General features: G+C 39.3%; 3 protein-coding genes across 4 annotated transcripts in view; 1 reads left to right on the forward strand and 2 right to left on the reverse strand.

Annotated features, from left to right (window-relative positions):
* Nucleotides 1–21: 21 nt before the first annotated feature.
* On the reverse strand, nt 22–3,230 carry LOC109648066 (L-rhamnose-binding lectin SML-like). Its single transcript, XM_069526593.1, has 9 exons — nt 2,819–3,230; nt 2,349–2,381; nt 2,205–2,267; nt 1,854–1,989; nt 1,668–1,777; nt 972–1,016; nt 578–710; nt 382–485; nt 22–219 (listed from the first exon to the last, which is right to left on the reverse strand). Exons 1-9 carry the CDS (start codon nt 2,847–2,849, stop codon nt 200–202), a joined length of 675 nt encoding a protein of 224 aa, XP_069382694.1. The 5' UTR covers nt 2,850–3,230; the 3' UTR covers nt 22–199.
* Nucleotides 3,231–5,827: 2,597 nt separating this feature from the next.
* Nucleotides 5,828–25,038, forward strand: hsd17b10 (hydroxysteroid (17-beta) dehydrogenase 10). Of its 2 annotated transcripts, XM_069526904.1 has the most exons (7): nt 5,828–5,895; nt 6,962–7,126; nt 7,595–7,759; nt 7,831–7,959; nt 8,109–8,217; nt 8,853–9,063; nt 25,024–25,038. In XM_069526904.1, exons 1-6 carry the CDS (start codon nt 5,872–5,874, stop codon nt 9,041–9,043), a joined length of 783 nt encoding a protein of 260 aa, XP_069383005.1. In that variant the 5' UTR covers nt 5,828–5,871; the 3' UTR covers nt 9,044–9,063; nt 25,024–25,038. The 2 variants fall into 2 exon arrangements, with proteins under 2 accessions (XP_069383005.1, XP_069383004.1); XM_069526903.1 differs by lacking the exon at nt 25,024–25,038 and having other exon boundaries at nt 8,853–9,458.
* cables2b (Cdk5 and Abl enzyme substrate 2b) overlaps nt 17,144–26,300 on the reverse strand; it is a 19,147-nt gene continuing 9,990 nt past the window's right edge. The window contains exons 2-10 of the mRNA XM_020108006.2: nt 25,115–25,210; nt 22,709–22,786; nt 22,231–22,339; nt 21,959–22,127; nt 21,631–21,728; nt 20,988–21,094; nt 20,791–20,910; nt 20,529–20,613; nt 17,144–19,946 (exon numbers count right to left, since the gene is read on the reverse strand). Of these exons, the coding sequence (XP_019963565.1) occupies nt 19,800–19,946; nt 20,529–20,613; nt 20,791–20,910; nt 20,988–21,094; nt 21,631–21,728; nt 21,959–22,127; nt 22,231–22,339; nt 22,709–22,786; nt 25,115–25,210 (1,009 nt within the window). The 3' untranslated portion in view covers nt 17,144–19,799. The remainder of the gene's footprint in view (nt 19,947–20,528; nt 20,614–20,790; nt 20,911–20,987; nt 21,095–21,630; nt 21,729–21,958; nt 22,128–22,230; nt 22,340–22,708; nt 22,787–25,114; nt 25,211–26,300) is intronic.

Consider the following 26,300-nt stretch of genomic DNA (forward strand, 5'->3'; position numbering starts at 1 on the left):
AGAAGATCAGGACAAGCCGAGGCCCGACAGGACACTTTATTTATATGAATGTTTAAAATACAAAAGGAGGAGACATGAAGCGTGCAGACGTGCCAAATATAAAAAAGGAAATGAACTCAATTGATGAAAGTAGAATTAAATAAAAACCAAATACACAGTGATTGAAGGTAAGACAGTAGAATGTGATGCTACTGTGACATCAGTGAGTTAACACAGGATCTGAAAAAGAACAGACAACACACACACACATGGAAACATGTCAGTAATATTACTTATTTATTACTTGTAAATGTTTTATTCTACCTCAGAAACATCATGAGGTCCAACAAAAGTACTTCATAAGTTTGTATTTGAATCAGAATTCCAAAGTTAGTGACTTACATTGACACACGTAGGACACCTCCAGGTATTTGTAGGTGGCAGGACACGGGTCTCCAAACTCTGAGTTTGCTGCACTGATCCTGCAGCTGCTCCTCCCGTTACACCTGCGGACACAGAGACGTCAACATCTCTCAAGTTCTACAGCTGAGGTGTTCATCCAACAGCTCCACCTGGAGTCTACGTCAGTGGACTGCACCTTTCGAACACTTCTCTCCTGGGACTTGAGCAGAGGACATTTTGGAGCTGAGATTGAGGACGACGGTACGAACACGTTGTCCTGTCTCGACGTCCATAATCAGCTCCGTACACAAATATGACCTGTCCGTCATCTGACAGAGGGAGGAGGAGAGGAAGCAGAGAAAAGATGGAGGGAGGCAGAAGAGGAGGAAACAAAAATGTTACAATAAATACATTTAGTTATTACTACTGGATTTTATATATAATATAATATATATTATATTTAGGGAGAGTAAAATAAAAGCTGCTTTCAGTGTCACTGCTCTGAACAGGATTCATTAAACATCCCACATGTTCACACAGAGAAATGAAGTCACATTCAAAATCATTAAACGTAGAAGACGTGCTCTCACCACAGTGTAGATCTGCCTCAGACTTCTCACAGATATCGAGGTGAACTGTCAAAGTAACAAGAATCACATTAGATTGTCCCAGGCGAAGACACAGGTGAAGACACAGGCGAAGACACAGTTGAAGACACAGGCGAAGACACAGGCGAAGACACAGTTGAAGACACAGTTGAAGACACAGGCGAAGACACAGGCGAAGACACAGGCGAAGACACAGTTGAAGACACAGGCGAAGACACAGGTGAAGACACAGGCGAAGACACAGTCTCAGGTGAAACAACATATTTAGAACACGATCAGACGCTCACTCCTTTTCTCTGGTTGATAATTCAGAGTTTTACATAAAGTCAAGTTTAGAAAAGCCTCAGAGAGGACGAGAAGGTGATGATGTGCAGATGACGCTGCTCTCCAGGTTCCTCCACCGTCGACTCTTCTCGCTCTGACTCACTAAAACTGTTTTCAGAAATCTAGTTTGTGTTTCTCATGTGAGATTAACTGATGCTCTTATTTTGAAATGCCTGAAATTGGCTTTAGGTTTATTTGGATAAACTCCTCGAGATGCACAGTTTCCTTCTCAACATATTTCACAATCACTACATAACAAGAAGAGATAAAATCATGAAAACAGAAACAAGAAGACAATAACCGACATCACACATGAATAGATCCTGAGTGTCATGTGACACGCGTGTTACTGACTTGCTGGGAAACAGGTGTAATTGGTCTCCAAGTATTTAAAGGTGCCGACGCAGGGATCCGACCTTCGGGCGTCGTTTGTGTTCAGTTCACAAACTCTCTTCCCATCACACCTACAGAGGGTTACAGTGTGTTTGAGTGCAAGTCAACACAAAGATGAGAAGAACAGAGTGAGAGCATCACGTTCACCTCGTCCTCAGGAGGTCAAAGGTCCCCTGCAGAGAACATGCTGTGTTGAGGAGCTGCTGCGGAGGTCGGCCCTCGCTGCACGTCTGTCTGTCTGTGCGTCCGTACAAAGCGTCCTGCACGCTGATCACTCCGCTGTCTGACCACACAGAGTCAAACAACAAGCTGTTCATCCCAATGATCACATGTCTACACTTTCATGAACATTAGTATAGATTTGGACTTGACTAGTTTTCCTCTGCAGGTCAGATCAAGAAAGAAAACATGCACAGACACAAACAAAGACCCAGAAACATTCAGTCGTCTCCCGTCAACATTAATGTGACCGGGGACAGGAAATGTGGGACTTCGTACCACAGCTCAGACGCTGGACGTTCCCGTCGTTGTCACAGGTGACGACTCTCTCTGCGGAAACATCTGGAAAAAAGATACGAGTTGAAATGTGTCAAAATACTTCTGGATGTGTGTAATAGATTACATTCAGTCCGGTGTGTTTACCTGTTGTCATGAGCGAGCATGTCGCTGCGAGCACTGAAACACAAACACAAACACAGACATCAAACACAAACATCAAACACAAACATCAAACACAAACACAAACATCAAACACAAACACAAACATCAACTGTCAATCATGACGTCTCCGTGTGTTTGTATATCATCAATAACTGAACAAACATCAGAGAGAAGAACGAGCTGAACGACACAAACGTTTGGGTCCATGTCTCATCTGTCACTGGAGTCTGTGTTTTCTAAAGTTCAGATCAAAGTCATGTGGTTTAACCCTGAGTTCAAACATTTCAAACTGTTCAGGACAGTTTGTCCTCAGCAGCTTGTCCTCAGCAGTTTGTCCTCAGCAGTTTGTCCTCAGCAGTTAATTATGTGATTAATGAAAAACGAAACTTGATGTAAACAAAGCTGAAATTCTACCAAAACCACATTAATAGAAACAACGTTTTTATACTCACACAACGAGCAGCTGAGTGTGAAGTGGAGCATGTTTCCAGGAGTCGAACACTGACACACTGACACACTTGTATTTATACCGTTGGTCCACAGTCACAGTTAGACAACGACCTGGATGACTCACGTTCAGCTGCGTTAACATTTAACTTAACTTATCAGAAGGAAATGAAACAGAGTGAATTACCCAAACTGACGGGAAGAGAGTTGACAAAGAGTCGGAGACTTCCTCTTCCTCTCCGACGGTTTCACTGAAACTGAATCAACTGATTTCAACAAATTAAAGTCAAAGTAAATCAAGTCGCTTTCATTTCGTGCAGCTCAGAAATATAAAATATAAAATGTCTGATCGCAACATTTCTCCGATATGTGGATGTTTCACATTTAATCCATCATGTGTGTCTGTATGTTGATGACATCACGTCTTCTCGATGTCACGTCAATGACACGGCTAGTTCGATTCTTAACATCAGAAACCGTCAACAAAGATGGACGACAAGTCTCCACTTCCTCCAGACAGGAAGTCAAAACACTCCGATTCTGCTGACTTCATCTGGAGACAGAGCAGAAGAGACAGAGCAGAAGAGACAGAGCAGTAGAGACAGAGCAGAAGAGACGGAGGAGAAGAGACAGAGCAGAAGAGACGGAGCAGAAGAGACGGAGCAGTAGAGACGGAGCAGAAGAGACAGAGCAGAAGAGACAGAGGAGAAGAGACAGAGCAGTAGAGACAGAGGAGAAGAGACAGAGCAGTAGAGACAGAGGAGAAGAGACAGAGCAGTAGAGACAGAGCAGTAGAGACGGAGCAGTAGAGACAGAGCAGTAGAGACAGAGCAGAAGAGACGGAGCAGAAGAGACAGAGCAGTAGAGACGGAGCAGTAGAGACAGAGCAGTAGAGACGGAGCAGTAGAGACAGAGCAGTAGAGACGGAGCAGTAGAGACAGAGCAGTAGAGACAGAGCAGTAGAGACGGAGCTGTGGTTCCTGCTGACACACATGGACGTCTCCATCTGTTTCTATATCATCAAGAACTGATTCAAACCAAACTGATCAGAAACACTTGAACAAACATCAGAGAGATCCGAACGAGCTGAAACGACTGAAACATCTTTACAAACATTTCATTAACGTCTACTTTGGCCCCTCCCATCTTTCTGAACATTACTGGAAACAGCTTCACACACTGTGGGGGTTTTCTGCTGACTTCATTCGACACACACACACACACACACACACATACACACACACACACACACACACACACACACACAGGGGTTTGTAAAGTACTTGTAAAAGATGTTGTCATACTTTTTTATCTCTTTTGTATTTTAGCTTTTAGCTTTATCTTATCTTGAGTAGTTGAATGTTCTCTGTTAAATTTCATCACAAAGTTTTTCCTTGTTCCTCGTGTTGGTTCTGATTTGTGTTGTTGACTCACAGACTCCACCCCCAGAATTATAAAACACTTCCTGCTCTCAGGGTCATTTATTCATCCAGGGTCCAATCACAAAGCTTTAACTTCCTGCCTGTGGTAAACCCTGTCATCGGCTGAATCCACAGGTGAGGGTGCTGGTCTGGACCACAGAGAGCAGGCTGTTGTCATGACGCTCTACGTCTGACATGTGACCTGACACACGTGACCAAAGGATGATAGAACTGTTTCAGAAAAACACGAATGCAAACACTTTGGAGGAAACGGTCCGGGACAATTATTATTTTATCATATTGTTAATATTATTATATTATTATTACATTAAACTGTGAACATGTGTTTTTGATTCCATCTGACCTTAAAGGGACATTTTAATATTCACTCATGATAAAACTACATCATGTGTTGTGATCAGACTTCTTTCAACTCTGGTTTCACTTACTGCTCATCTATCATTTTATTATTTTATCTTGATCCTTTTCTTATCTCTTTCAGTACTTTATCAGTTTATATTATCAGATCCATGAGCTTCCTGTCGAGGTTGAAGACACAGTCTCAGGTGAAACAACATATTTAGAACACGATCAGACGCTCACTCCTTTTCTCTGGTTGATAATTCAGAGTTTTACATAAAGTCAAGTTTAAAAAGCCTCAGAGAGGAGGAGAAGGTGATGATGTGCAGATGAGGCTGCTCTCCATGTGGAAGAGTTTTCCCCTATTTCCACAGCTACACTCACCTTGACTACAATCGCTACAACCTCTACAATCGCTACAACCACAGGACGAGATCTCTTCCTTCTTTTGACTGAAAAACTCCACAAATACTTTCAATCCCACAAAGTATTTAATACTTTGTATTTAATACTTTGTATTAAATACTTTGTGGGATTGAAAGTATTTAATACTGCGCAGGATCAATCTGATACATGTTTACAGTACACTCACTGAAGTGATGAACAGTATTTTTTACTTCAGTTTATCAAAACATTCAATCAAACACATTTTGAGAAAGAGTCCCCGGAAGTATGATGGTTGTGACCTCACTGACCTGAGCCTCTGGGCTGCTGTGATTGGACGACATGCCTGGTAGTCAGCCTATGGGGAGATGGGGCGTTCCCTAAACCTCAGCACCGATTGGTCAGATTAGAGATGGGGGCGGTGCCTGGACGTTCTTCGATCCTGTGACCAAAGATGTGTAAGGTGAGAGATCTCCCACTCTGACTGTTTTTCAGATACAAGTCAATATGATAATAAATATTTAAACATAATAAAATAATAAAAAGATAAATAAGAGACATTCAACAGTTACAATCACTTTATTTTAACATTTTATTATACTCGTTAAAATATACATTTAAAAGTCGTAGTTAAATAATGATGTTAAGAATAATGATGTTAAGAACCATTAGACTTTTATCTTCTTTATTTTTATTTTATTGACATAAATACACATTAGCTCAAATGTACTTGTTACATGAAGATCCACATTTAAATTCCATTAAACAACGGAAAGTGTCTCAAAGTCAATTATTTTACACGAAACATCAACTAATGAAATATCCTACGTGTGAACGCTCACTAGCATAAACGATCTTTGTTGTGACGTCAGGTTCTTCTCTGCAGATCCAACATGGCGAACATCCGGTGTGTGAAGGTGAGTCCGCTTCACGCACACGCTTCATGCACACGCTTCACGCACACACTTCATGCAGAGAATACGTGAGATAGAGTCGTAACGAGCGCGTGCGTTGATTCACGCGTTAACGTGTTTTTTAATCGCTAAAGTTCACACGTGTCGAACACGTCACAGCGCCCCCTACCGGAAACTGTTCACTGAGGCACGTCATCTCCTTTCCTAACACGACTCCTCATCACAGGGTCAAGGAAGGATGAGAAGGAGAAGGTGTAAGGAGTTAGGAAAGGAGACAGGAAAGGAGAAGTTGTAAGGAGTTAGGAAAGGAGACAAGAAAGGAGAAGCTGTAAGGAGTTAGGGAAGGAGACAAGAAAGGAGAAGCTGTAAGGAGTTAGGACAGGAGACAAGAAAGGAGAAGGTGTAAGGAATTAGGGAAGGAGACAAGAAAGGAGAAGCTCTAAGGAGTTAGGGAAGGAGACAAGAAAGGAGAAGCTGTAAGGAGTAAGGAAAGGAGACAAGAAAGGAGAAGGTGTAAGGAATTAGGGAAGGAGACAAGAAAGGAGAAGGTATAAGGAGTTAGGGAAGGAGACAAGAAAGGAGAAGCTGTAAGGAGTTAGGAAAGGAGACAAGAAAGGAGAAGCTGTAAGGAGTTAGGAAAGGAGACAAAGAAGAAGGTATAAGGAAGTAGGGAAGGAGACAAGAAAGGAGAAGCTGTAAGGAGTTAGGAAAGGAGACAAGAAAGGAGAAGCTGTAAGGAGTTAGGAAAGGAGACAAGAAAGGAGAAGCTGTAAGGTTTAGTTTGTTCAGTCTGAGCTACTGTAAAAAACATGGCTGCCTCTGTAGAGAAGAGCTGCTCCTGATGTAAAAACTATTTAAATATAAAGTATGTAAATATAAAGTATTTAAATATAAAGTGTGTAAATATAAAGTATGTAAACAAACGTATGTAAATATAAAGTATTTAAATATAAAGTATGTAAATATAAAGTATGTAAATATAAAGTATGTAAATATAAAGTATGTAAATATAAAGTATTTATATATTATTGCTTATATTGTATTTTCTATAACCGTCCCTGTGGTCCAGGGGATGGTCGGCCTGGTGACGGGCGGTGCGTCTGGTCTGGGTCGAGCCACCGTGGAGCGTCTGGTGCAGAGCGGAGCGTCCGCTGTGGTCCTGGACCTGCCGTCCTCTGATGGACATGCTCTGGCCTCCAGTCTGGGAGATCGATGTGTCTTCGCTCCTGCAGACGTGAGTCAAACATGTTCCCACGGATCTTAAATGTCCTGTAGTTTCAGTTATACTAACAGAGACAGTAAAATGTGTCCTTGTCCTTCTAAAGCTGCTCAGACAGTTTATTGACAAGTAGCTTTACACAAGGGATTTGTGTTTGTGCATAAAGTATAACAATAGTGTAGAAATAATAGTAACACGAGGAACTAAAAAATAATTTGACCTTATAAAAGAAGAGATGAGTCACTGACACAAACAACAACAGACAGTTTGTTTTCGCTCTGTTGTGAATTCAATTCATTTGAATTTATATTAAACTGCAGCTGTAACCGCAGGTGTAATACATCCTCAGCTCAGTAGGAGGCACTCTTTAAAATAGTGTCCAGACATTTTCTACAGGTCTTTACAGAAGCTCTGGAAGATTTCAGGAGATTACCCAGAGTTCAGTGCGGGTGTGAAAGCAGCTTGTTCCCTGTGGTTTCCCAGGTGACGTCGGAGGCGGACGTGCAGGCGGCCGTGTCTCTGGCCAGAGAGAAGTTTGGGAAACTGGATTTGGCCGTTAACTGCGCCGGCATCGCTGTGGCTGTGAAGACGTACAACTTTAAAAAGCAGTGTCCTCACAGCCTGGAAGATTTCCAGCGCGTCATCAACGTACGACACATGAAAACAAGTATGAGTCACGTGTCCTCAGACGATGGTGTGAGACGTGTCTTTCTCTGCAGGTTAATATCGCAGGAACCTTTAATGTGATCCGTTTGGCCGTCGGTGAGATGGGAAAGAACGAGCCGGACGCTGACGGACACCGAGGCTGCATCATCAACACGGCCAGCGTGGCAGCGTTTGATGGACAGGTGATTTCAAAACACTCGAACAACAGTAAAGTTAAATCGGCTTAAAGTTTGTTGTAAATCACAAACGTTGTTCATTGATAAAATAGTCGTTGGAGTTAAATAATGATCAAAGTTATTATTAAATAATAATGGAACTCTTTGATGTGCAGGTCGGACAAGCTGCGTATTCAGCGTCTAAAGGAGGAATCGTCGGGATGACGCTGCCGATCGCACGAGACCTGGCACCGATGGGCATCAGAGTCATAACCATCGCACCTGGTTAGTTCACCTACAGCTAGTTAGTTCACGTACAGCTGGTTAGTGAAAGTACAGCTGGTTAGTGAAAGTACAGCTGGTTAGTTAACCTACATCTGGTTAGTTCACATACAGCTAGTTAGTGAAAGTACAGCTAGTTAGTGAAAGTACAGCTGGTTAGTGAAAGTACAGCTGGTTAGTTAACCTACATCTGGTTAGTTCACATACAGCTAGTTAGTGAAAGTACAGCTAGTTAGTGAAAGTACAGCTGGTTAGTGAAAGTACAGCTGGTTAGTGAAAGTACAGCTGGTTAGTTAACGTACATCTGGTTAGTGAAAGTACAGCTGGTTAGTTCACATACAGCTAGTTAGTGAAAGTACAGCTGGTTAGTGAAAGTACAGCTAGTTAGTGAAAGTACAGCTAGTTAGTGAAAGTACAGCTGGTTAGTTCACATACAGCTAGTTAGTGAAAGTACAGCTGGTTAGTGAAAGTACAGCTAGTTAGTGAAAGTACAGCTAGTTAGTGAAAGTACAGCTGGTTAGTTCACATACAGCTAGTTAGTGAAAGTACAGCTAGTTAGTGAAAGTACAGCTGGTTAGTGAAAGTACAGCTGGTTAGTTAGTTGTTGGTCCTTCATGTTCCCTCGTCTCGTCCTGCAGGTCTGTTTTCGACGCCCCTCCTCGCCGGTCTTCCAGAGAAGGTGCGCTCGTTTCTCGCCCGTCAGGTGCCCTTCCCCTCGCGCCTGGGAGACCCCGCTGAGTTTGCCCACCTGGTGACATCACTGGCTGAGAACCCGATGATTAACGGCGAGGTCATCAGACTGGACGGAGCCATTCGCATGCAGCCTTGAGAGCGTGTGTGTGTGTGTGTGTGTGTGTGTGTGAGTGAGTGTGTGAGAGTGTGTGTGTGGTGGGGGGGTGGGTGTGTGCAGTACTTTGTGTAGTTTTCTAATGTTATTGGAATTAAACTGATTTGTTTCATTTATTCTGAAAAGTGTTTTGTGCTCAGATTCTTTAAAATCATTAGTCGAACATTTTTTACAACTTAAAACAAGATGGTGAAAAATGTAGAAGCAAAGTTTATATGTCTCTTAATCTTCTTTAAATTTGGTTCAGGTGTTGGTTTGACTCTAGAGGTCAGAGGTCACTGACCTGCTTGTTTTTGTATTTGGAAAGTTTCTTCACATTTTGTTTAACTTTGATGTTTGACTTTATTGTTTAGATGATTAAAATAAATCAGTTTGAAGAATAAGTTGTAAACTTAAACGTTCATCACATCTTCTTTCTGTTTTATTTACTTTCTTTGAAAAAACTATTTTTTGAAGTGAACATGTTTCATCATATTTCTTTACATCTCATCAGTTATTTTTATTCATCTTTCACGGTTTGCTTGGTTTCATGACATCATGCTCAAAGTTGTAGTTTCTCAGCAGAAGTTGTTTCCACAAATTCTTTTGTTTTAATTAGTAACTTACATTTATTATCTGTTTCATGTCAGATTTTCCTGAAATAATCATTTAATATATTTATCTGATTTTATATATAGTTTCCTTTTGTCGTATTTAGACTTTAATAGATTTATTTTCATTCAAATTTGAATTTTTTTTTGTCCCTGGGGAATTCAACCTGAGACAAAACAGGAAATTGTCTCAAACAAAATGAACGAACAGTTGGTGCCTGTTTTTGTGAATTTCTTTGTTCGGTGACATCGAAGCTGTGATGAGAAAACATCCTGAGTCAGTGTCAGCTGTCAATCATGACGTCTCCGCCTCTTTGAATATCATCGATTACTAATTAAACCAAACATGATGATCAACACTTGAACAACAGAACAGTCGTGTGGAGACGGAAACGGAAATGTGTGTGTGTGTGTATACGTTGATTTGTGATTGTTTCTCAGCTTCATCTTCTTCGACACCAGACTGGAACCTTCCTCAGAATCTTTCCCAGCATCCACAGCGACAGCTCACACCTCAAACTCTCCTGAAAGCTGCGAGAAACTGCAGTCACCTGCAACGTAAACTACAACTGAAACGCTCAACACATCGTGATGTCATCATGAGGAGGAGGGAGGCGATGGAAGGAGGATTTAATATTTTCCTCATGTCGCAATTAATGATTTAAATACTTTACTGTAACTTCAGGTTAACTGATACTCTGTTATTTTAACTGTTACTCTAACTGCTACTGTAACTGTAGCTTCAGGGTAACTTAACTTCAAGGTAACTTTAACCTCAAGATAACTTTTACTGTAACTTCAGAGTAACTGTAACTTCAGGTTAACTGTAACTTCAGAGTAACTGTAACTTCAAGGTAACTTTAACCTCAAGATAACTTTTACTGTAACTGTAACTTCAGAGTAACTGTAACTTCAAGGTAACTTTTACTGTAACTGTAACTTTAAGGTAACTTTAACCTCAAGATAACTTTTACTGTAACTGTAACTTCAGAGTAACTGTAACTTCAAGGTAACTTTTACTGTAACTGTAACTTCAAGGTAACTTTAACCTCAAGATAACTTTTACTGTAACTGTAACTTCAGAGTAACTGTAACTTCAGGTTAACTAACTTCAGAGTAACTGTAACTTCAAGGTAACTTTTACTGTAACTGTAACTTCAAGGTAACTGTAACTTCAAGATAACTTTTACTGTAACTGTAACTTGGAGGTAACTGTTACTGTAACTTCAAGGTTACTTTTACTGTAACTTCACAGTAACTGTAACTTCAAGGTAACTGTAACTTCAAAGTAACTTTTACTGTTACTTCAAGGTAACTTTTACTGTAACGTAACTTCAAGGTAACTTTTACTGTAACGTAACTTCAAGGTAACTAACTTCAGGTTAACTGTAACTTCAGAGTAACTGTAACCTCAAGGTAACTTTTACTGTAAGGTAACTTCAAGGTAACTGTAACTGTAACTTCAGAGTAACTGTAACTTCAGTGTAACTGTAACTTCAGGTTAACTGTAACTTCAGTGTAACTGTAACTTAAGAGTAACTGTAACTTCAGAGTAACTGTAACTTGGAGGTAACTTTTACTGTAACTGTTACTTCAAGGTAACTTTTACTGTAACGTAACTTCAAGGTAACTTTTACTGTAACGTAACTTCAAGGTAACTGTAACTGTAACTTCAGGTTAACTGTAACTGTAACTTCAGTGTAACTGTAACCTCAAGGTAACTTTTACTGTAAGGTAACTTCAAGGTAACTGTAACTATGGGGTGCAGTTTGTTAAGCAGCTCACGCTGAAAATAACAGCAACATTTTGTCACATTTAGCTTCAAACCATCTTTAAAAAACTGGTGTGAATTTTTGAGAGTCACTTTTTTGCACATTTACAACAATATTTGTCAACTTAGAGATATTTTAAATATTTAAATCCAAATGTTAAATGTTACACTTAAATGTTAAATCTTAATCTAAATGTTAAATTTAAATCTAAATCTAAATCTAAATCTAAATGCTAAATGCTAAATGTTAAATCTAAATCTAAATCTAAATGTTAAATCTCAATGCTAAATCTAAATCTAAATGTTAAATCTCAATGCTAAATCTAAAGCTAAATGTTAAATTTAAATCTAAATCTAAATCTAAATGTTAAATCTAAACGCTAAATCTAAATCTAAATCTAAATGTTAAATCTAAATCTAAACCTAATTATGTTAAATCTCATTGCTAAATCTAAATCTAAATGCTAAATCTCAATGCTAAATCAAAATCTAAATGTTAAATCTCAATGCTAAATCTAAATCTAAATGTTAAATCTAAATGTTTCGGGTGAAACTAAATATTTAACTAATATGCAAATTCAAATGCCGGTAACAGGAAGTACCAAAATAAAAGCTTGTGGCTGGCTATAGTGGCTACAGGTCATAAGTCCCGCATTCTTCATAAAAGTGACACTAACAACTCAAAGTACTCTTCAAATAAAGTTTCTCCAAACGTGTTTGTTATTTTATGTAGTTATTAACACGATATATCATGTCCAAGAGTCCATTTCCCCGGATAAGATGGGTTTTATTCGTTATTTGCCACTATAAACACACTCTGACCTCCTCGAGCTTTTATTTTGGTTCTTCCTGTTACCAGCATTTGAATTTGCATATTAGTTAAATATTTAGTTTCACCCGAAACATTTAGATTTAACATTTAGATTTAACATTTAGATTTAACCTTTAGATTTAACCTTTAGATTTAACATTTAGGTTTAGATTTAACATTTAGATTTAACATTTAGATTTAACATTTAGATTTAACATTTAGTTTAGATTCATATTTAACATTTAGATTTAACATTTAGGTTTAACATTTAGATTTAACATTTAGATTTAACATTTAGATTTAGATTCAGATTTAACATTTAGATTTAACATTTAGGCTTAGATTTAACATTTAGCTTTAGATTCAGATTTAACATTTAGATTTAACATTCAGATTTAGATTTAGATTCAGATTTAACATTTACATTTAGATTTAACATTTAGATTTAGATTAAGATTTAACATTTAGATTTAGATATAACATTTAGATTTAGATTCAGATTTAACATTTAGATTCAGATTTAACATTTAGATTTAACATTTAGATTTAGAATCAGATTCAGATTCAGATTCAGATTTATATTTAACATTTAGATTTAGATTTAGATTTAGATTTAGATTCAGATTTAGATTTAACATTTAACATTTAGATTGCACATTTAGATTTAGATTTAAATGTAACATTTAGATTTAGATTTAACATTTAACATTTAACTTCAAGGTAACTTTCACTGTAACTGTAACTTCACTGTAACTGTAACTTCAAAGTAACTTTTACTGTAACTTCACTGTAACTGTAACTTCAAGGTAACTTTTACTGTAACGTAACTTCAAGGTAACTGTAACTTCAAGGTAACTTTTACTGTAACGTAACTTCAAGGTAACTGTAACTTCAAGGTAACTTTTACTGTAACGTAACTTCAAGGTAACTGTAACTTCACTGTAACTGTAACTTCAGGTTAACTGTAACTGTAACTTCAGAGTAACTGTAACTGTAACTTCAATGTAACTGTAACTTCAAGGTAACTTTTACTGTAACGTAACTTCAAGGTAACTGTAACTTCAGAGTAACTGTAACTGTTACTTCAAGGTAACGTTTACTGTAACTGTAACTGTAACTTTAATGTAACTGTAACTTCAAGATATCTTTTACTGTAACGTAACTTCAAGGTAACTTTTACTGTAACTGTAACTTCAAGGTAACTGTTACTTCAAGGTAACTGTAACTTCAGGTTAACTGTAACTGTAACTTCAGAGTAACTGTAACTTCAATGTAACTGTAACTTCAAGGTAACTTCAAGGTAACTGTTACTTCAAGGTAACTTTTACTGTAACGTAACTTCAAGGTAACTTTTACTGTAACTGTAACTTCAGAGTAACTGTAACTTCAAGGTAATTTAACTGTAACGTAACTTCAAGGTAACTGTAACTTCAGAGTAACTGTAACTTCAAGGTAACGTTTACTGTAACGTAACTTCAAGGTAACTGTAACTTCAGAGTAACTGTAACTTCAAGGTAACGTTTACTGTAACGTAACTTCAAGGTAACTGTAACTTCAGGATAACTGTAACTGTAACTTCAGAGTAACTGTAACTGTAACTTCAAGGTAACTTTTACTGTAACGTAACTTCAAGGTAACTGTAACTTCAGAGTAACTGTAACTGTTACTTCAAGGTAACGTTTACTGTAACTGTAACTGTAACTTTAATGTAACTGTAACTTCAAGATATCTTTTACTGTAACGTAACTTCAAGGTAACTTTTACTGTAACTGTAACTTCAAGGTAACTGTAACTTCAGGTTAACTGTAACTGTAACTTCAGAGTAACTGTAACTGTAACTTTTACTGTAACTGTTACTTCAAGGTAACGTTTACTGTAACTGTAACTGTAACTTTAATGTAACTGTAACTTCAAGGTAACTTTCACTGTAACTGTAACTTCACTGTAACTGTAACTTCAAGGTAACTTTTACTGTAACGTAACTTCAATGTAACTGTAACTTCAAGGTAACTTTTACTGTAACTGTAACTTCAGAGTAAAGTAACTGTAACTGTAACTTCAGAGTAACTGTAACTTCAAGGTAACTTCAAGGTAACTTTTACTGTAACTGTAACTTCACTGTAACTTTAACTTCAAGGTAACTTTTACTGTAACGTAACTTCAAGGTAACTGTAACTTCAAGGTAACTGTAACTTCAAGGTAACTGTAACTTCAGGTTAACTGTAACTGTAACTTCAGAGTAACTGTAACTGTAACTTCAATGTAACTGTAACTTCAAGGTAACTGTAACTTCACTGTAACTGTAACTTCAAGGTAACTGTAACTTCAGGTTAACTGTAACTGTAACTTCAGAGTAACTGTAACTGTAACTTCAATGTAACTGTAACTTCAAGGTAACTTTTACTGTAACGTAACTTCAAGGTAACTGTAACTTCAGAGTAACTGTAACTGTTACTTCAAGGTAACGTTTACTGTAACTGTAACTTTCATGTAACTGTAACTTCAAGGTAACTTTTACTGTAACTGTAACTTCAAGGTAACTGTAACTTCAGGTTAACTGTAACTGTAACTTCAGAGTAACTGTAACTTCAAGGTAACTGTAACTTCAGGTTAACTGTAACTGTAACTTCAGAGTAACTGTAACTGTAACTTCACTGTAACTGTAACTTCAAGGTAACTTTTACTGTAACGTAACTTCAAGGTAACTGTAACTTCAGGTTTACTGTAACTGTAACTTTTACTGTAACTGTTATTTCAAGGTAACGTTTACTGTAACTGTAACTGTAACTTTAATGTAACTGTAACTTCAAGATATCTTTTACTGTAACGTAACTTCAAGGTAACTGTAACTTCAAGGTAACTTTTACTGTAACTGTAACTTCACTGTAACTGTAACTTCAAGGTAACTGTAACTTGAGGTTAACTGTAACTGTACCTTCAGAGTAACTGTAACTTCACTGTAACTTCAAGGTAACTTTTACTGTAACTGTAACTTCACTGTAACTGTAACTTCAAGGTAACTGTAACTTGAGGTTAACTGTAACTGTACCTTCAGAGTAACTGTAACTTCACTGTAACTTCAAGGTAACTTTTACTGTAACTGTAACTTCACTGTAACTGTAACTTCAAGGTAACTGTAACTTCAGGTTTACTGTAACTGTAACTTTTACTGTAACTGTTATTTCAAGGTAACGTTTACTGTAACTGTAACTGTAACTTTAATGTAACTGTAACTTCAAGATATCTTTTACTGTAACGTAACTTCAAGGTAACTGTAACTTCAGGTTTACTGTAACTGTAACTTTTACTGTAACTGTTATTTCAAGGTAACGTTTACTGTAACTGTAACTGTAACTTTAATGTAACTGTAACTTCAAGATATCTTTTACTGTAACGTAACTTCAAGGTAACTGTAACTTCAAGGTAACTTTTACTGTAACTGTAACTTCACTGTAACTGTAACTTCAAGGTAACTGTAACTTGAGGTTAACTGTAACTGTACCTTCAGAGTAACTGTAACTTCACTGTAACTTCAAGGTAACTTTTACTGTAACTTCAGAGTAACTGTAACTGTAACTTCAATGTAACTGTAACTTCAAGGTAACTTTTACTGTAACGTAACCTCAAGGTAACTGTAACTTCAGGTTAACTGTAACTGTAACTTCAGAGTAACTGTAACTTCAGAGTAACTGTAACTGTAACTTCAATGTAACTGTAACTTCAAGGTAACTTTTACTGTAACGTAACCTCAAGGTAACTGTAACTTCAGGTTAACTGTAACTGTAACTTCAGAGTAACTGTAACTTCAATGTAACTGTAACCTCAAGGTAACTTTTACTGTAACTGTAACTTCAGAGTAACTGTAACTTCAAGGTAACTGTAACTTCAGGTTAACTGTAACTGTAACTTCAGAGTAACTGTAACTGTAACTTCACTGTAACTTCAAGGTAACTTTTACTGTAACGTAACTTCAAGGTAACTGTAACTTCAGGTTAACTGTAACTGTAACTTTTACTGTAACTGTTACTTCAAGGTAACGTTTACTGTAACTGTAACTTTAATGTAACTGTAACTTCAAGATATCTTTTACTGTAACGTAACTTCAAGGTAACTGTAACTTCAAGGTAACTTTTACTGTAACTGTAACTTCACTGTAACTGTAACATCAGAGTAACTGTAACTTCACTGTTACTTCAAGGTAACTTTTACTGTAACTTTTACTGTAACTTCAGAGTAACTGTAACTGTAACTTCAATGTAACTGTAACTTCAAGGTAACTTTTACTGTAACGTAACCTCAAGGTAACTGTAACTTCAGGTTAACTGTAACTGTAACTTCAGAGTAACTGTAACTGTAACTTCAATGTAACTGTAACTTCAAGGTAACTTTTACTGTAACTGTAACTTCAGAGTAACTGTAACTTCAAGGTAACTTTTACTGTAACGTAACTTCAAGGTAACTGTAACTTCAGAGTAACTGTAACTTCAAGGTAACTGTAACTTCAGAGTAACTGTAACTGTAACTTCACTGTAACGTAACTTCAAGGTAACTTTTACTGTAACTGTAACTTCAGAGTAACTGTAACTTCAAGGTAACGTTTACTGTAACTGTAACTTCAAGGTAACTTTTACTGTAACGTAACTTCAAGGTAACTGTAACTTCAGAGTAACTGTAACTTCAATGTAACTGTAACTTCAAGGTAACTTTTACTGTATCGTAACTTCAAGGTAACTGTAACTTCAGAGTAACTGTAACTTCAGAGTAACTGTAACTTCACTGGATCAGGTCCTGAACCATAGGTTGAGACTGCTGGGAGAACTCCCATCATGCACTGAGGCATAAACAGCAGTCCTTTTATTTACACATTTGATCTGGTTCAAAGTTCAATAAATCATGTTCCACACATTAGAAGCAGTTAATGACATATTTTTATTGAAAATAAATTTGACATGAATTGAACATTGACATTTCATACAGTTTATGGTCTTTATCCCTTACAAAACAGGTCTATAAATATTCTTGCAGTGTGACAGTCACTGTGTGAGCAGGTTGATATTGATGATAAAATTCTTACTACAAAATAAAATTCATTTGAACATATTCCTGTTTATTTTATATTCATCAGGGTCACGTGTTTAAAACAACTGCATCCAGTCCAGTTAATATAAAAACCACCATACAAAAATCTATTGAACTTATAAATTAAAAAGAAGATAATAATATAAATGAAGACAAACTGGTAAATATTTCCCTTTACAGCCTCACAGTGCTCGAAAAGTCAAAAATAATGAGTTGGTACAAAAGAAAAAACGTGATATTTAAATAAAGGAGAATCTGTGGCACATTAGAGGTAAAACCACAGGACGATGATCAGCTGATCAGAATCAAAGCTGCATAGAATCAATATCACTAATCTCTAATGTAGAGAAGAGACTTTGGAAGATCATGTGCTGTTTCTACTTTTGATCAAAACACCCAGAATCCCTTTTCCTCTGGTGGATTGTACACAAACGAGCCCTCCAGTTAAACTTTGGAGGAACAAACTGAACAAACTCTGCATGGAACCAAAAGGTAAGCTCAAGCCCGCATTAGGTTTTTTCAGGTTTAAATTATTGACACATTGTTAAAGTGATTTAATCCAGATTGATACAAAACATCTGCGTCATGTAAATTCTGAAGTTTTACAGATAATAAAAGAAAAAGCTTCTTGAATTCATAATTCTGGAATTACAGGAAAACAGCAGCTGCATTAAAGTTAATGACTCCAGAAAATTCTAATTTTAAAAAGAAGTAACTTTCTTTTTTCACTTCACATTTATTTCGGGGAATTTTTACCGTAAGCAAACATTTCATCTTCCTGCTCCTCTTTGGTTTTTTGGCAGCAGGATCACAAAAAAACCACAAAGCAGATTTCCAGAAAAAGGAGCAGACTTCTTATTGCTTTCTTTAACATTAACTGTTTTTATATTTCTTTGATTTCTCAGAATAATTCACGATGAAAACAATCAGACTGATATTTATGGGTGTGTGTGATTTGGTGTACATTTGAATTAAACAGTTATTTTCTAAAAGCTGGACACATCTGAACATCTCTTTCCTCTTGTCACACGATCTTGAAACACATGACATGACGGCAGATGATCGTTCCAGTCGGGAGAATAATTTTTTAAGTATTTAAAAATAACGAAACCTGAATGAGACCTGAGCTTCAAGCTTCTGGAAACAAAACAACGGAAACCTGGGTCACTAAGCAGAGTTCACACTCCAGAGTGACACCGTCCCTTTATCACAGCAGAGAATAAAAAGCTCTGAGGAAGAACATTGATGAGAAACGATGCATCACAGCTGTTTGACAAAACACGGTTCTTCACCTCAAGGATTAAAAGTAATAAATATATTTCAGTGACTCGGTCAATATACAAGAATACAATAAGATACTTCAAATATCAAAAAATATTATTACTCGTTACTTAGTGATAAAATAAAGGATTGTGAAGCAAGAAGGCAAAGTGTAAAAACAACAGACTGTTTCCTCCAGCAGGAAAATGCATAATTTTTATAATGATCCAGGTAAAATGTTCCTCATGTTTCTAATCAGTTAAATGTTCATCGTGGAAACAGAACAAATATTGGAGTGAAAGACAAATGACGACTTTCTTCTATTTCTACCTGAACTGTTACGTTTTGATTCACCGATACTCCGTAATATTCTATCATTCGTTTTTTGAACTGTTTTACAACCATGTTTCAAAATAAGCAGCACAGAATAAAAAAAATCAAGTGTTTTTATTTTGATTGATCTGATTTTTCTTCACTCAGTGAATACTTCGTCTTTAAACGTCTGATAATGCCCAAGACAACAATTCAAACTGTGCAAGGTTTGGAACGAGTGCAAGCACAGAGCCGAAGATTGAGTTTGATGTAAAGTTTACGTTTGTCTCCTTTTCTCAGTTTTCTTCGGAGAACAAACTTTTACTAGAACACACTTTGACCTGGAGTTTTTTCCTCCGCTGCAGTGATGAGACATTTCATTAAACGTTATTGCAACATGTGAGTCACATTAAATCTCATTTGATCAGAGCTGTTGTGTTTGTCGTTCTGATCGTTCACTGTGAACTCACTTCCTGTTCCTTGAATAAAAGTATTCGAGGACAATCTCAAGTCAACATTCATGACTTCAACGATCTCATCTTTCAGTTTGGAACTAAAATAGTTTCAGTATTAGTTTGGTTTGAAGTCAGATTTTAAAACGGTCGTGTTGAGCTTCCAGGACTCAAATCTGTGCAGCCGGAGTTTGTTCAGAAACAGAAACGTCAAAGAAACAAGCAGGTGGCGCTCACAGTGTGTCGTCACTTTGGTGTTTGAAGGAGGGAGAGAACGATGCAGCTCTCTGGTCCGTTGAGCCAGGCATCACCAGACCAGCTGTCCCACCAGTGTCTGCATCAAGAGCAGGGAGGAGAGGGCTTCCTCAGAGCCTTTGAGCCAGGCATCGTTACGATCCTACTCTAACACTGGAGATGAAAATGGAGGGAGTGGTGTGCCGCAGTGCTCATGAGCCTGGCACTGCTACAACTGCTGCTGCTGCACCAGGCGTCTGTAATGTGGCAGCACTTTGCTCTCAGGGAGGTACAGCGCCATCTCCAGGGCGACCAGGATGGTGAACTCAAAGAAGATCAGCTCCCTCCTGCTGATCCTGAAACGCTCCTCCAGCTTCTGCAAAGACAGAAGAAGAAGATGAGAAATAAGAAGATGGAGGAAGAACAGACAGAAGAAGATGGAGGAAGAAGATGGATAAGACGAAGATGGAGGAAGAACAGACAGAAGAAGATGGAGGAAGAAGAGAAAGGAGAAGATGGAGAAGATTAGGAAGGAGAAGATTAGGAAGGAGAAGATGGAAGAAGAGGAAGAACAGAAAGAATCGGAAGGAGAAGATGGAGGAAGAAGAAGACGAAGAATGAGAAGATGGAGAAGATGAAGAAGGAGAAGATAGAATAAGAAGAGGAATAAGAAGATGGAGGAAGAAGATGGAGAAGAAGAAGATGGAGGAAGAAGAGAAAGAAGAAGATGGAGGAAGGAGAGGATGAAAAAGGAGAAGATGGAAGAAGAGAAATAGGAAGATGGAGGAAGAGGAAGAGGAAGGAGAAGAAGATGAAGGTAAGGAAGAGGAAGGAGAAGATTAGGAAGAGGAAGATGAAGAACAACAACAAGAAGATGGAGAAGAAAAGGAACAAGAAGATGAAGAGGAAGATGGGGTATGTGTGTGTGTGTGTGTGTGTGTGTGTGTCTCACACTTACATCGATGAGGTGTTTGACTTCCTGTTTCTTCAGGTCACTGCTGATCTTAGCAGCCAATAGGATGCAGGCAGCCGACACCAGCTTCCTGTAACAGTGAGTTTGATTCATGTGACCACAGGTCCAATCAAAGGAAGATATCCAGTCAAAACATCAAAGCCTCTTCGAGCCATGTCATGCTAATGCTAATGTAGCTCCTCTGTCATTGTCTCAAATCAAAGCTGGTCTCAGACTCAGCTGATAAATCTGGTGTTTATGACGGTACCTGTTCTGTTTATTGAGTCGACCCTGCAGCACCAGCTTCTCAAAGTAGACAAACGCCATGGCGACGGTGACGGGCTGCAGGCCGCAGTCCTCCCCCATGACTCTCATCTCCCTCTTCAGACTGACAGACACAAACACACGTTCTCATGTGGAACACAAACACAGAACGTTCAAACTCTTTTACTTCCATCCAAATACCTGCGTATTTTACTGAGCGTGAGTTTAATGTGAGGAAACTTCTCCTTGAAGGTCTCGTTCATGTCTTTCTTCAGGTCCGACGGTTTGACATATTCGATAACTGTGGTCTGATGGAACACAGAGAGAAGAGAAGGAGCGGAGGAGGAGGAGAATGTATAAACAGAGGAGAGAAGAGATTTACAGTCAAAGCAGAAACATTTACAAGTCAAACAATTGTCAGTGAATGTAAATGAACCTCACACACACACTGTACACTTTTTTTTCACTGAATTCCCTCTGATATCTACGAGTGTGTGTGACTTGATTTACAACATGTCCCCTCATCTTCATCAGTAACTCCTCAGTTCATGTGTCTGCTCCTTCATCTCTATCAGACATGTCCTCATGTACAAATACTTTAAACAGGAAGTTAAACTGTTTCTTCTAATGTAGAGAATCTGTTGATGTCTTCAGTTCATCAGCATCTATTGTCCTCGTGTCCTGGAGACGGATCCTCACATGTGACTCTGAGCTTCAGTTACTGCTCAGAAAGTGTCTCTAGTAGTTTGTCTCTGAGTTTAGGACAGAGGACGTTGTTGCTTGTTGACATCGATGAGACAAACTGTGATTTGAGGATATTTGCAGTAACAGAGCAGCTTGTTACCATGTAGGAAGCAAAGATCAGCACCCGCTTGTGTTTCCCACAAGGCCACTGGTGGTCGCTGAGGAGGTTAGGGTCGTAGTCGGTCACATCGTCGAGACCTGAACACACACATGCACACGCACAGACACACACACACACATAATAAGTCTTTATATTTGAACACACGAGTAAACGTTCACATCTTTGACAGTGACGGAGCCTGTTGGAATTAAACTTCATGCACGTGTGTGTTTGTTTAATTCAGTTATAAAACACGTGACATATCACAAAGTAAGAGCAGCTTTGAGGTCGACCAGATATTTGAATTCCAGTGTTTTCAGAGTGTTACCCAAGTCCAGTCCCACGGCGCTGTTCAGCCTGCTCGGAGGATGAGCTCGGCCCGTCATGCTGTGCGTGCTCCTGGACACGGGGATCTGCAGTGTCAGGTCACTGACTGACGACGGCTTCTGCCTCACCAGAGCATTAGTGGAGTGCAGGAACTGGGCGTACGACACCGACTGAGATGGAGAGAGGATTAGATTAGCACCTAATGCGGCTGGAATCATATCATCTGCATGTGTGTGTGTGTGTGTGTGTGTGTGTGAGACTTGGTTTATTTACCCGGCCGTACGTCTCCAGCTGGAAGCCCTCGAGTCCCGGGAGCATCTCCAGGGTGTTGGAGATGTTTCCAGATGAGTGTCTCCTCCTCGGGTGGTTTAATGTCGGGTCACTACAGCAACAGACACACATGATGTCGTCAGTCACTGCTGCAGGACTGAACATCTGTTCTTTGAACATCTGTTCTCTGAAATCAGTCCCTGGGACCATCGTTAGCTCCAGATGTTGTCACCTCTGTTTCTCAGCAGGATTCTTACAGAGAAACGATGTTTTCTGGATCAGAGCAGAAGTGAGATCTGGATCCTGATCCAGATCTCACTTCTGATCCAGATGAAACCTTTTGAGCATTGTCACTGATTTCATCATGAAGACAATCATATTTAAACGACTGATATTTATGTGAGATCAAAAGGTGTTTGAGGTTTGACTCTATCTGTGAAGTTAGTGTCCTCACTAAGATAGAAGGACGTGTTTTCCTGACCTGAGGTAGAAGCTCTCTCCGTAGGGAAGAACAGAGAAGGCAGCGCACAGAGACTTCTTAGCACAGATCAGCACGATCCTGAAACAACAACACAACAGAGTGAACTAATTTTAACCATTTTAATCGTCACTGAGCTAAATGTTGATGCTGGTTTCAGGTGAGAATCTAAAATACGTTTTCAGGTTCACGCTGATGAGAGTTAAGTCACAGGACATGTACGTCCCAGTCTGAGTCCAGAAGATCAAAGCTGGAGGACAACTGTCAAACTATTTTAAAAAAGAACATTTCATTGAATTGTTTTGGCAACAGACACACACGACCTGAGCGTTCCAGCCCAACACGGTATATTGTTATGATATCATGTTGTCATATGAGGACTAATTGGAACCAGAGTGTGTGTGTGTGTGTGTGTGTGTGTGTGTGTGTCTGTGTGTGTGTCTGTGTGTGTGTGTGTGTGTCTGTGTGTGTGTGTCTGTGTGTGTGTCAGGAGAGTGAATCCCTGCAGAACAGCGCTGATTCCCTGCGTCGTGTCTGAGAGGAAAATGTTTACAGTCATTATCTCGACAGGAAGAAGAGACACAGGGAGAGAGAGAGAGAGAGAGAGAGAGAGAGACTTTATGAACTCGTCCTTCAGCAGTGACGTCACATCTTCTGACAAATATGAGAAAATAAAAGATTAAAACATTAGAAACACACAGATGAGACATGAACCTTCATCAACAGGCGTCTGATCACCACTAACTTTATTAGAGAAATGGAACGTGGCTCAGAGAACTGATGGATTTTGTTTGTGTCACTTTTACTGAGACGTTCTTTAACTTTGAATTTAAATCCTTTTCTCACCTGCTGGTAACGAGTAATTAACTACAGAGTATTTCTACCAGGGGATTTGATTTCATCAGATTTATTTCATATCACTCTGCACTGCTCTTCTACGTCCGCCTACAGGACATTATCTTTAAGACATATTGTCTTCATCGTCATCGTCTGTTTAGAAAGTCAAATAAATGAAGACGAAATGTCCCCAGACAGTGATTCACACACATGACCCTGCTGAAACAGAGGCTCCATTTTAAAAAGGACCCAACTCAACCTTTAACCACTTAGAGACACACACACATGTACACACATGTACACACATGTACACACACACACACGCACACACACGTACACACATGTACACACACACACGTACATACACACACACACACACATGTTTACACACACACACTGGTGCATGGGAAAGTCAGGAGCAGGAAGTCCCCAGAGAGTTGAGTGGAAACAGCAGATAAGTTGGAAACGTGACTCAGTTCTGTTGCTGTCACTCCACCATTCATTACATCACGTTTCATATGAACTCATTATTCTGAATTATTATTCTTATTATTTTCCTTCATTACATCTGTGAAGATTCTCAGTCATCCTGCTCATCGTTCCATAAAAACACACAACATTCCCACTGGGATCTGAACCTCTGACCTACTGAGCTACAGAAACAAGACAAACATTCTCGTGCCTCGAACATTTTCACCTTCACCAAGAACTTTTGTTTTCATCTGCGTTTGTCTTTTGTTTGTTTGTCAGAACGATTAAAAACCACTGAACTTGTTGAAGGAGGAGAATCAGTGCGAGAAGAACAGCTTTTTAATTGCGAGACAAAGTTGGGATTTGCTGGGAGGCGGGACTCCCGGGGCTGGGGACACACACACCACCGGGGCCGGGGACACAGACAGATGCCACCGGGGCCGGGGACACACACACCACCGGGGATGGGGACACAGACGCCACCGGGGCCGGGGACACACACACCACCGGGGCCGGGGACACACACACCACCGGGGATGGGGACACAGACGCCACCGGGGCCGGGGACACAGACGCCACCGGGGCCGGGGACACAGACGCCACCGGGGCCGGGGACACAGACACCACCGGGGCCGGGGACACAGACCACGCGTCGCTCTCTGTCGTTCCTCAGCACAAACACCTTTCAGGAGAGGAATCAAGGCAGGAGCCGTTGCCCCCGACAACAAGATTCAATCAGGAATCGACAAAAAAACTTGTCTGGACAAAATGTTTGACGGTGAACACTCGTTTATTTTCTATAGTTGAAGAGGCCGCTCTTTTTTCATGTTCACACCTAAAGACTGAGTCCTTCATCCTGATGTCACTGTTGTTCTGTAACACACTGTGACCAGCAGGGGGGGCTGACTAACAATGTGTGTAACTGTCACCTTAATGTACTTTATTACTACACACCCAATACACACTTCATACATACCTCCATACAAAAGTGTGAGTGAGTGAGTGAGTGAGTGAGTGTGTGAGTGTGTGTGTGTGTGTGTGTGTGTGTGTGTGTGTGTGTGTGTGTGTGTGTGTGTGTGTGTGTGTGTGTGTGTGTCTCACCTGCTGCCTCTCGTGTCGTACTGTTTCATGTTTTTGATGAAGTGAATCTTCTTGGCGTGTCGAGGTCTGGGAGAACCACCAGACAAATTACGAGTCCTGAGGAAGAGACACAAATTAATTAAGACACAATCTTTAGAACACATTCTCACACAGACACAAATATCGGGGGGGGGGGGGGGGGGGGGGGGGGGGGGGGTCTAATGGTCACATCCGAGAAATACACTCACACTCGCTTCTTAAATTTAAATCTGTTAAAGTAATGTTGAAAGCTGATGTGTGATTCTAAAGCTGAGGTTGTGTGTGTGTGTGTGTGTGTGTGTGTGTGTGTGTGTGTGTGTGTGTGTGTGTGTGTGTGTGTGTGTGTGTGTGTGTGTGTGTGTGTGTGTGTGTGCTGAAGGTCGGGTTATGAGCTGGGTCGTGCTGCTGTCGCCCTCGAGGATTAAAACAACAGACCTCATGAGAACAGGCTGCAGTTATATAACACACACACACACACACACACACACACACACACACACACACACACACACACACACACACACACACACACACACACACAGTGTGTTATCTTAATGCACACTCTCGTATAAAGCACATATAATCTCCTGACACGTCTCTACTCTTCAGCACATATTAAAAACATACAACACACGAGTCTCTTTAACCACATTTTTTCTTTTTAATTCAACAAATCAAATGATTAATCTGTAAGAGGTGAGAGTTCAGTTTTTAATGGGACGTCTGTTTTCATCTTGAGTTGCTTCGTAAGATTAAACTAAAACAGATTTACAGTGAACTCGGTGAAGGATGAGGTGTCAGAGAAAATATAGACTTATTTATATTTCTGTGTTTTCTCATGTTTATTTACATAATCACCTAATTTAAATCAAAATCAATTTAATGGAAATATAAAGAGTGTGTTTCTAGTGATTATCTGCTGGTGCTCCATGGAACGTTCTCAGATCCATGGGAACAGTCGTTCAGCAGCGTTCTGGAATGTTTCAGTTTTGTGGGAACTGAGCCCGTGGCCCAGAGCGATGATGATGATGAGGATGATGATGATGATGATGATGATGATGATGATATCGTCTGGTATAAGATAAACACAAATATGGCCACAACTCTGTGACACAGTTAGAGTCGCTGGGATTTTTTTTAAACTTCAGAAGTGCCTCTGAGCAGGATT

The sequence above is a fragment of the Paralichthys olivaceus genome, chromosome 6, assembly GCF_024713975.1.
Source record: "Paralichthys olivaceus isolate ysfri-2021 chromosome 6, ASM2471397v2, whole genome shotgun sequence".
Taxonomy (NCBI): Eukaryota; Metazoa; Chordata; class Actinopteri; order Pleuronectiformes; family Paralichthyidae; genus Paralichthys; species Paralichthys olivaceus.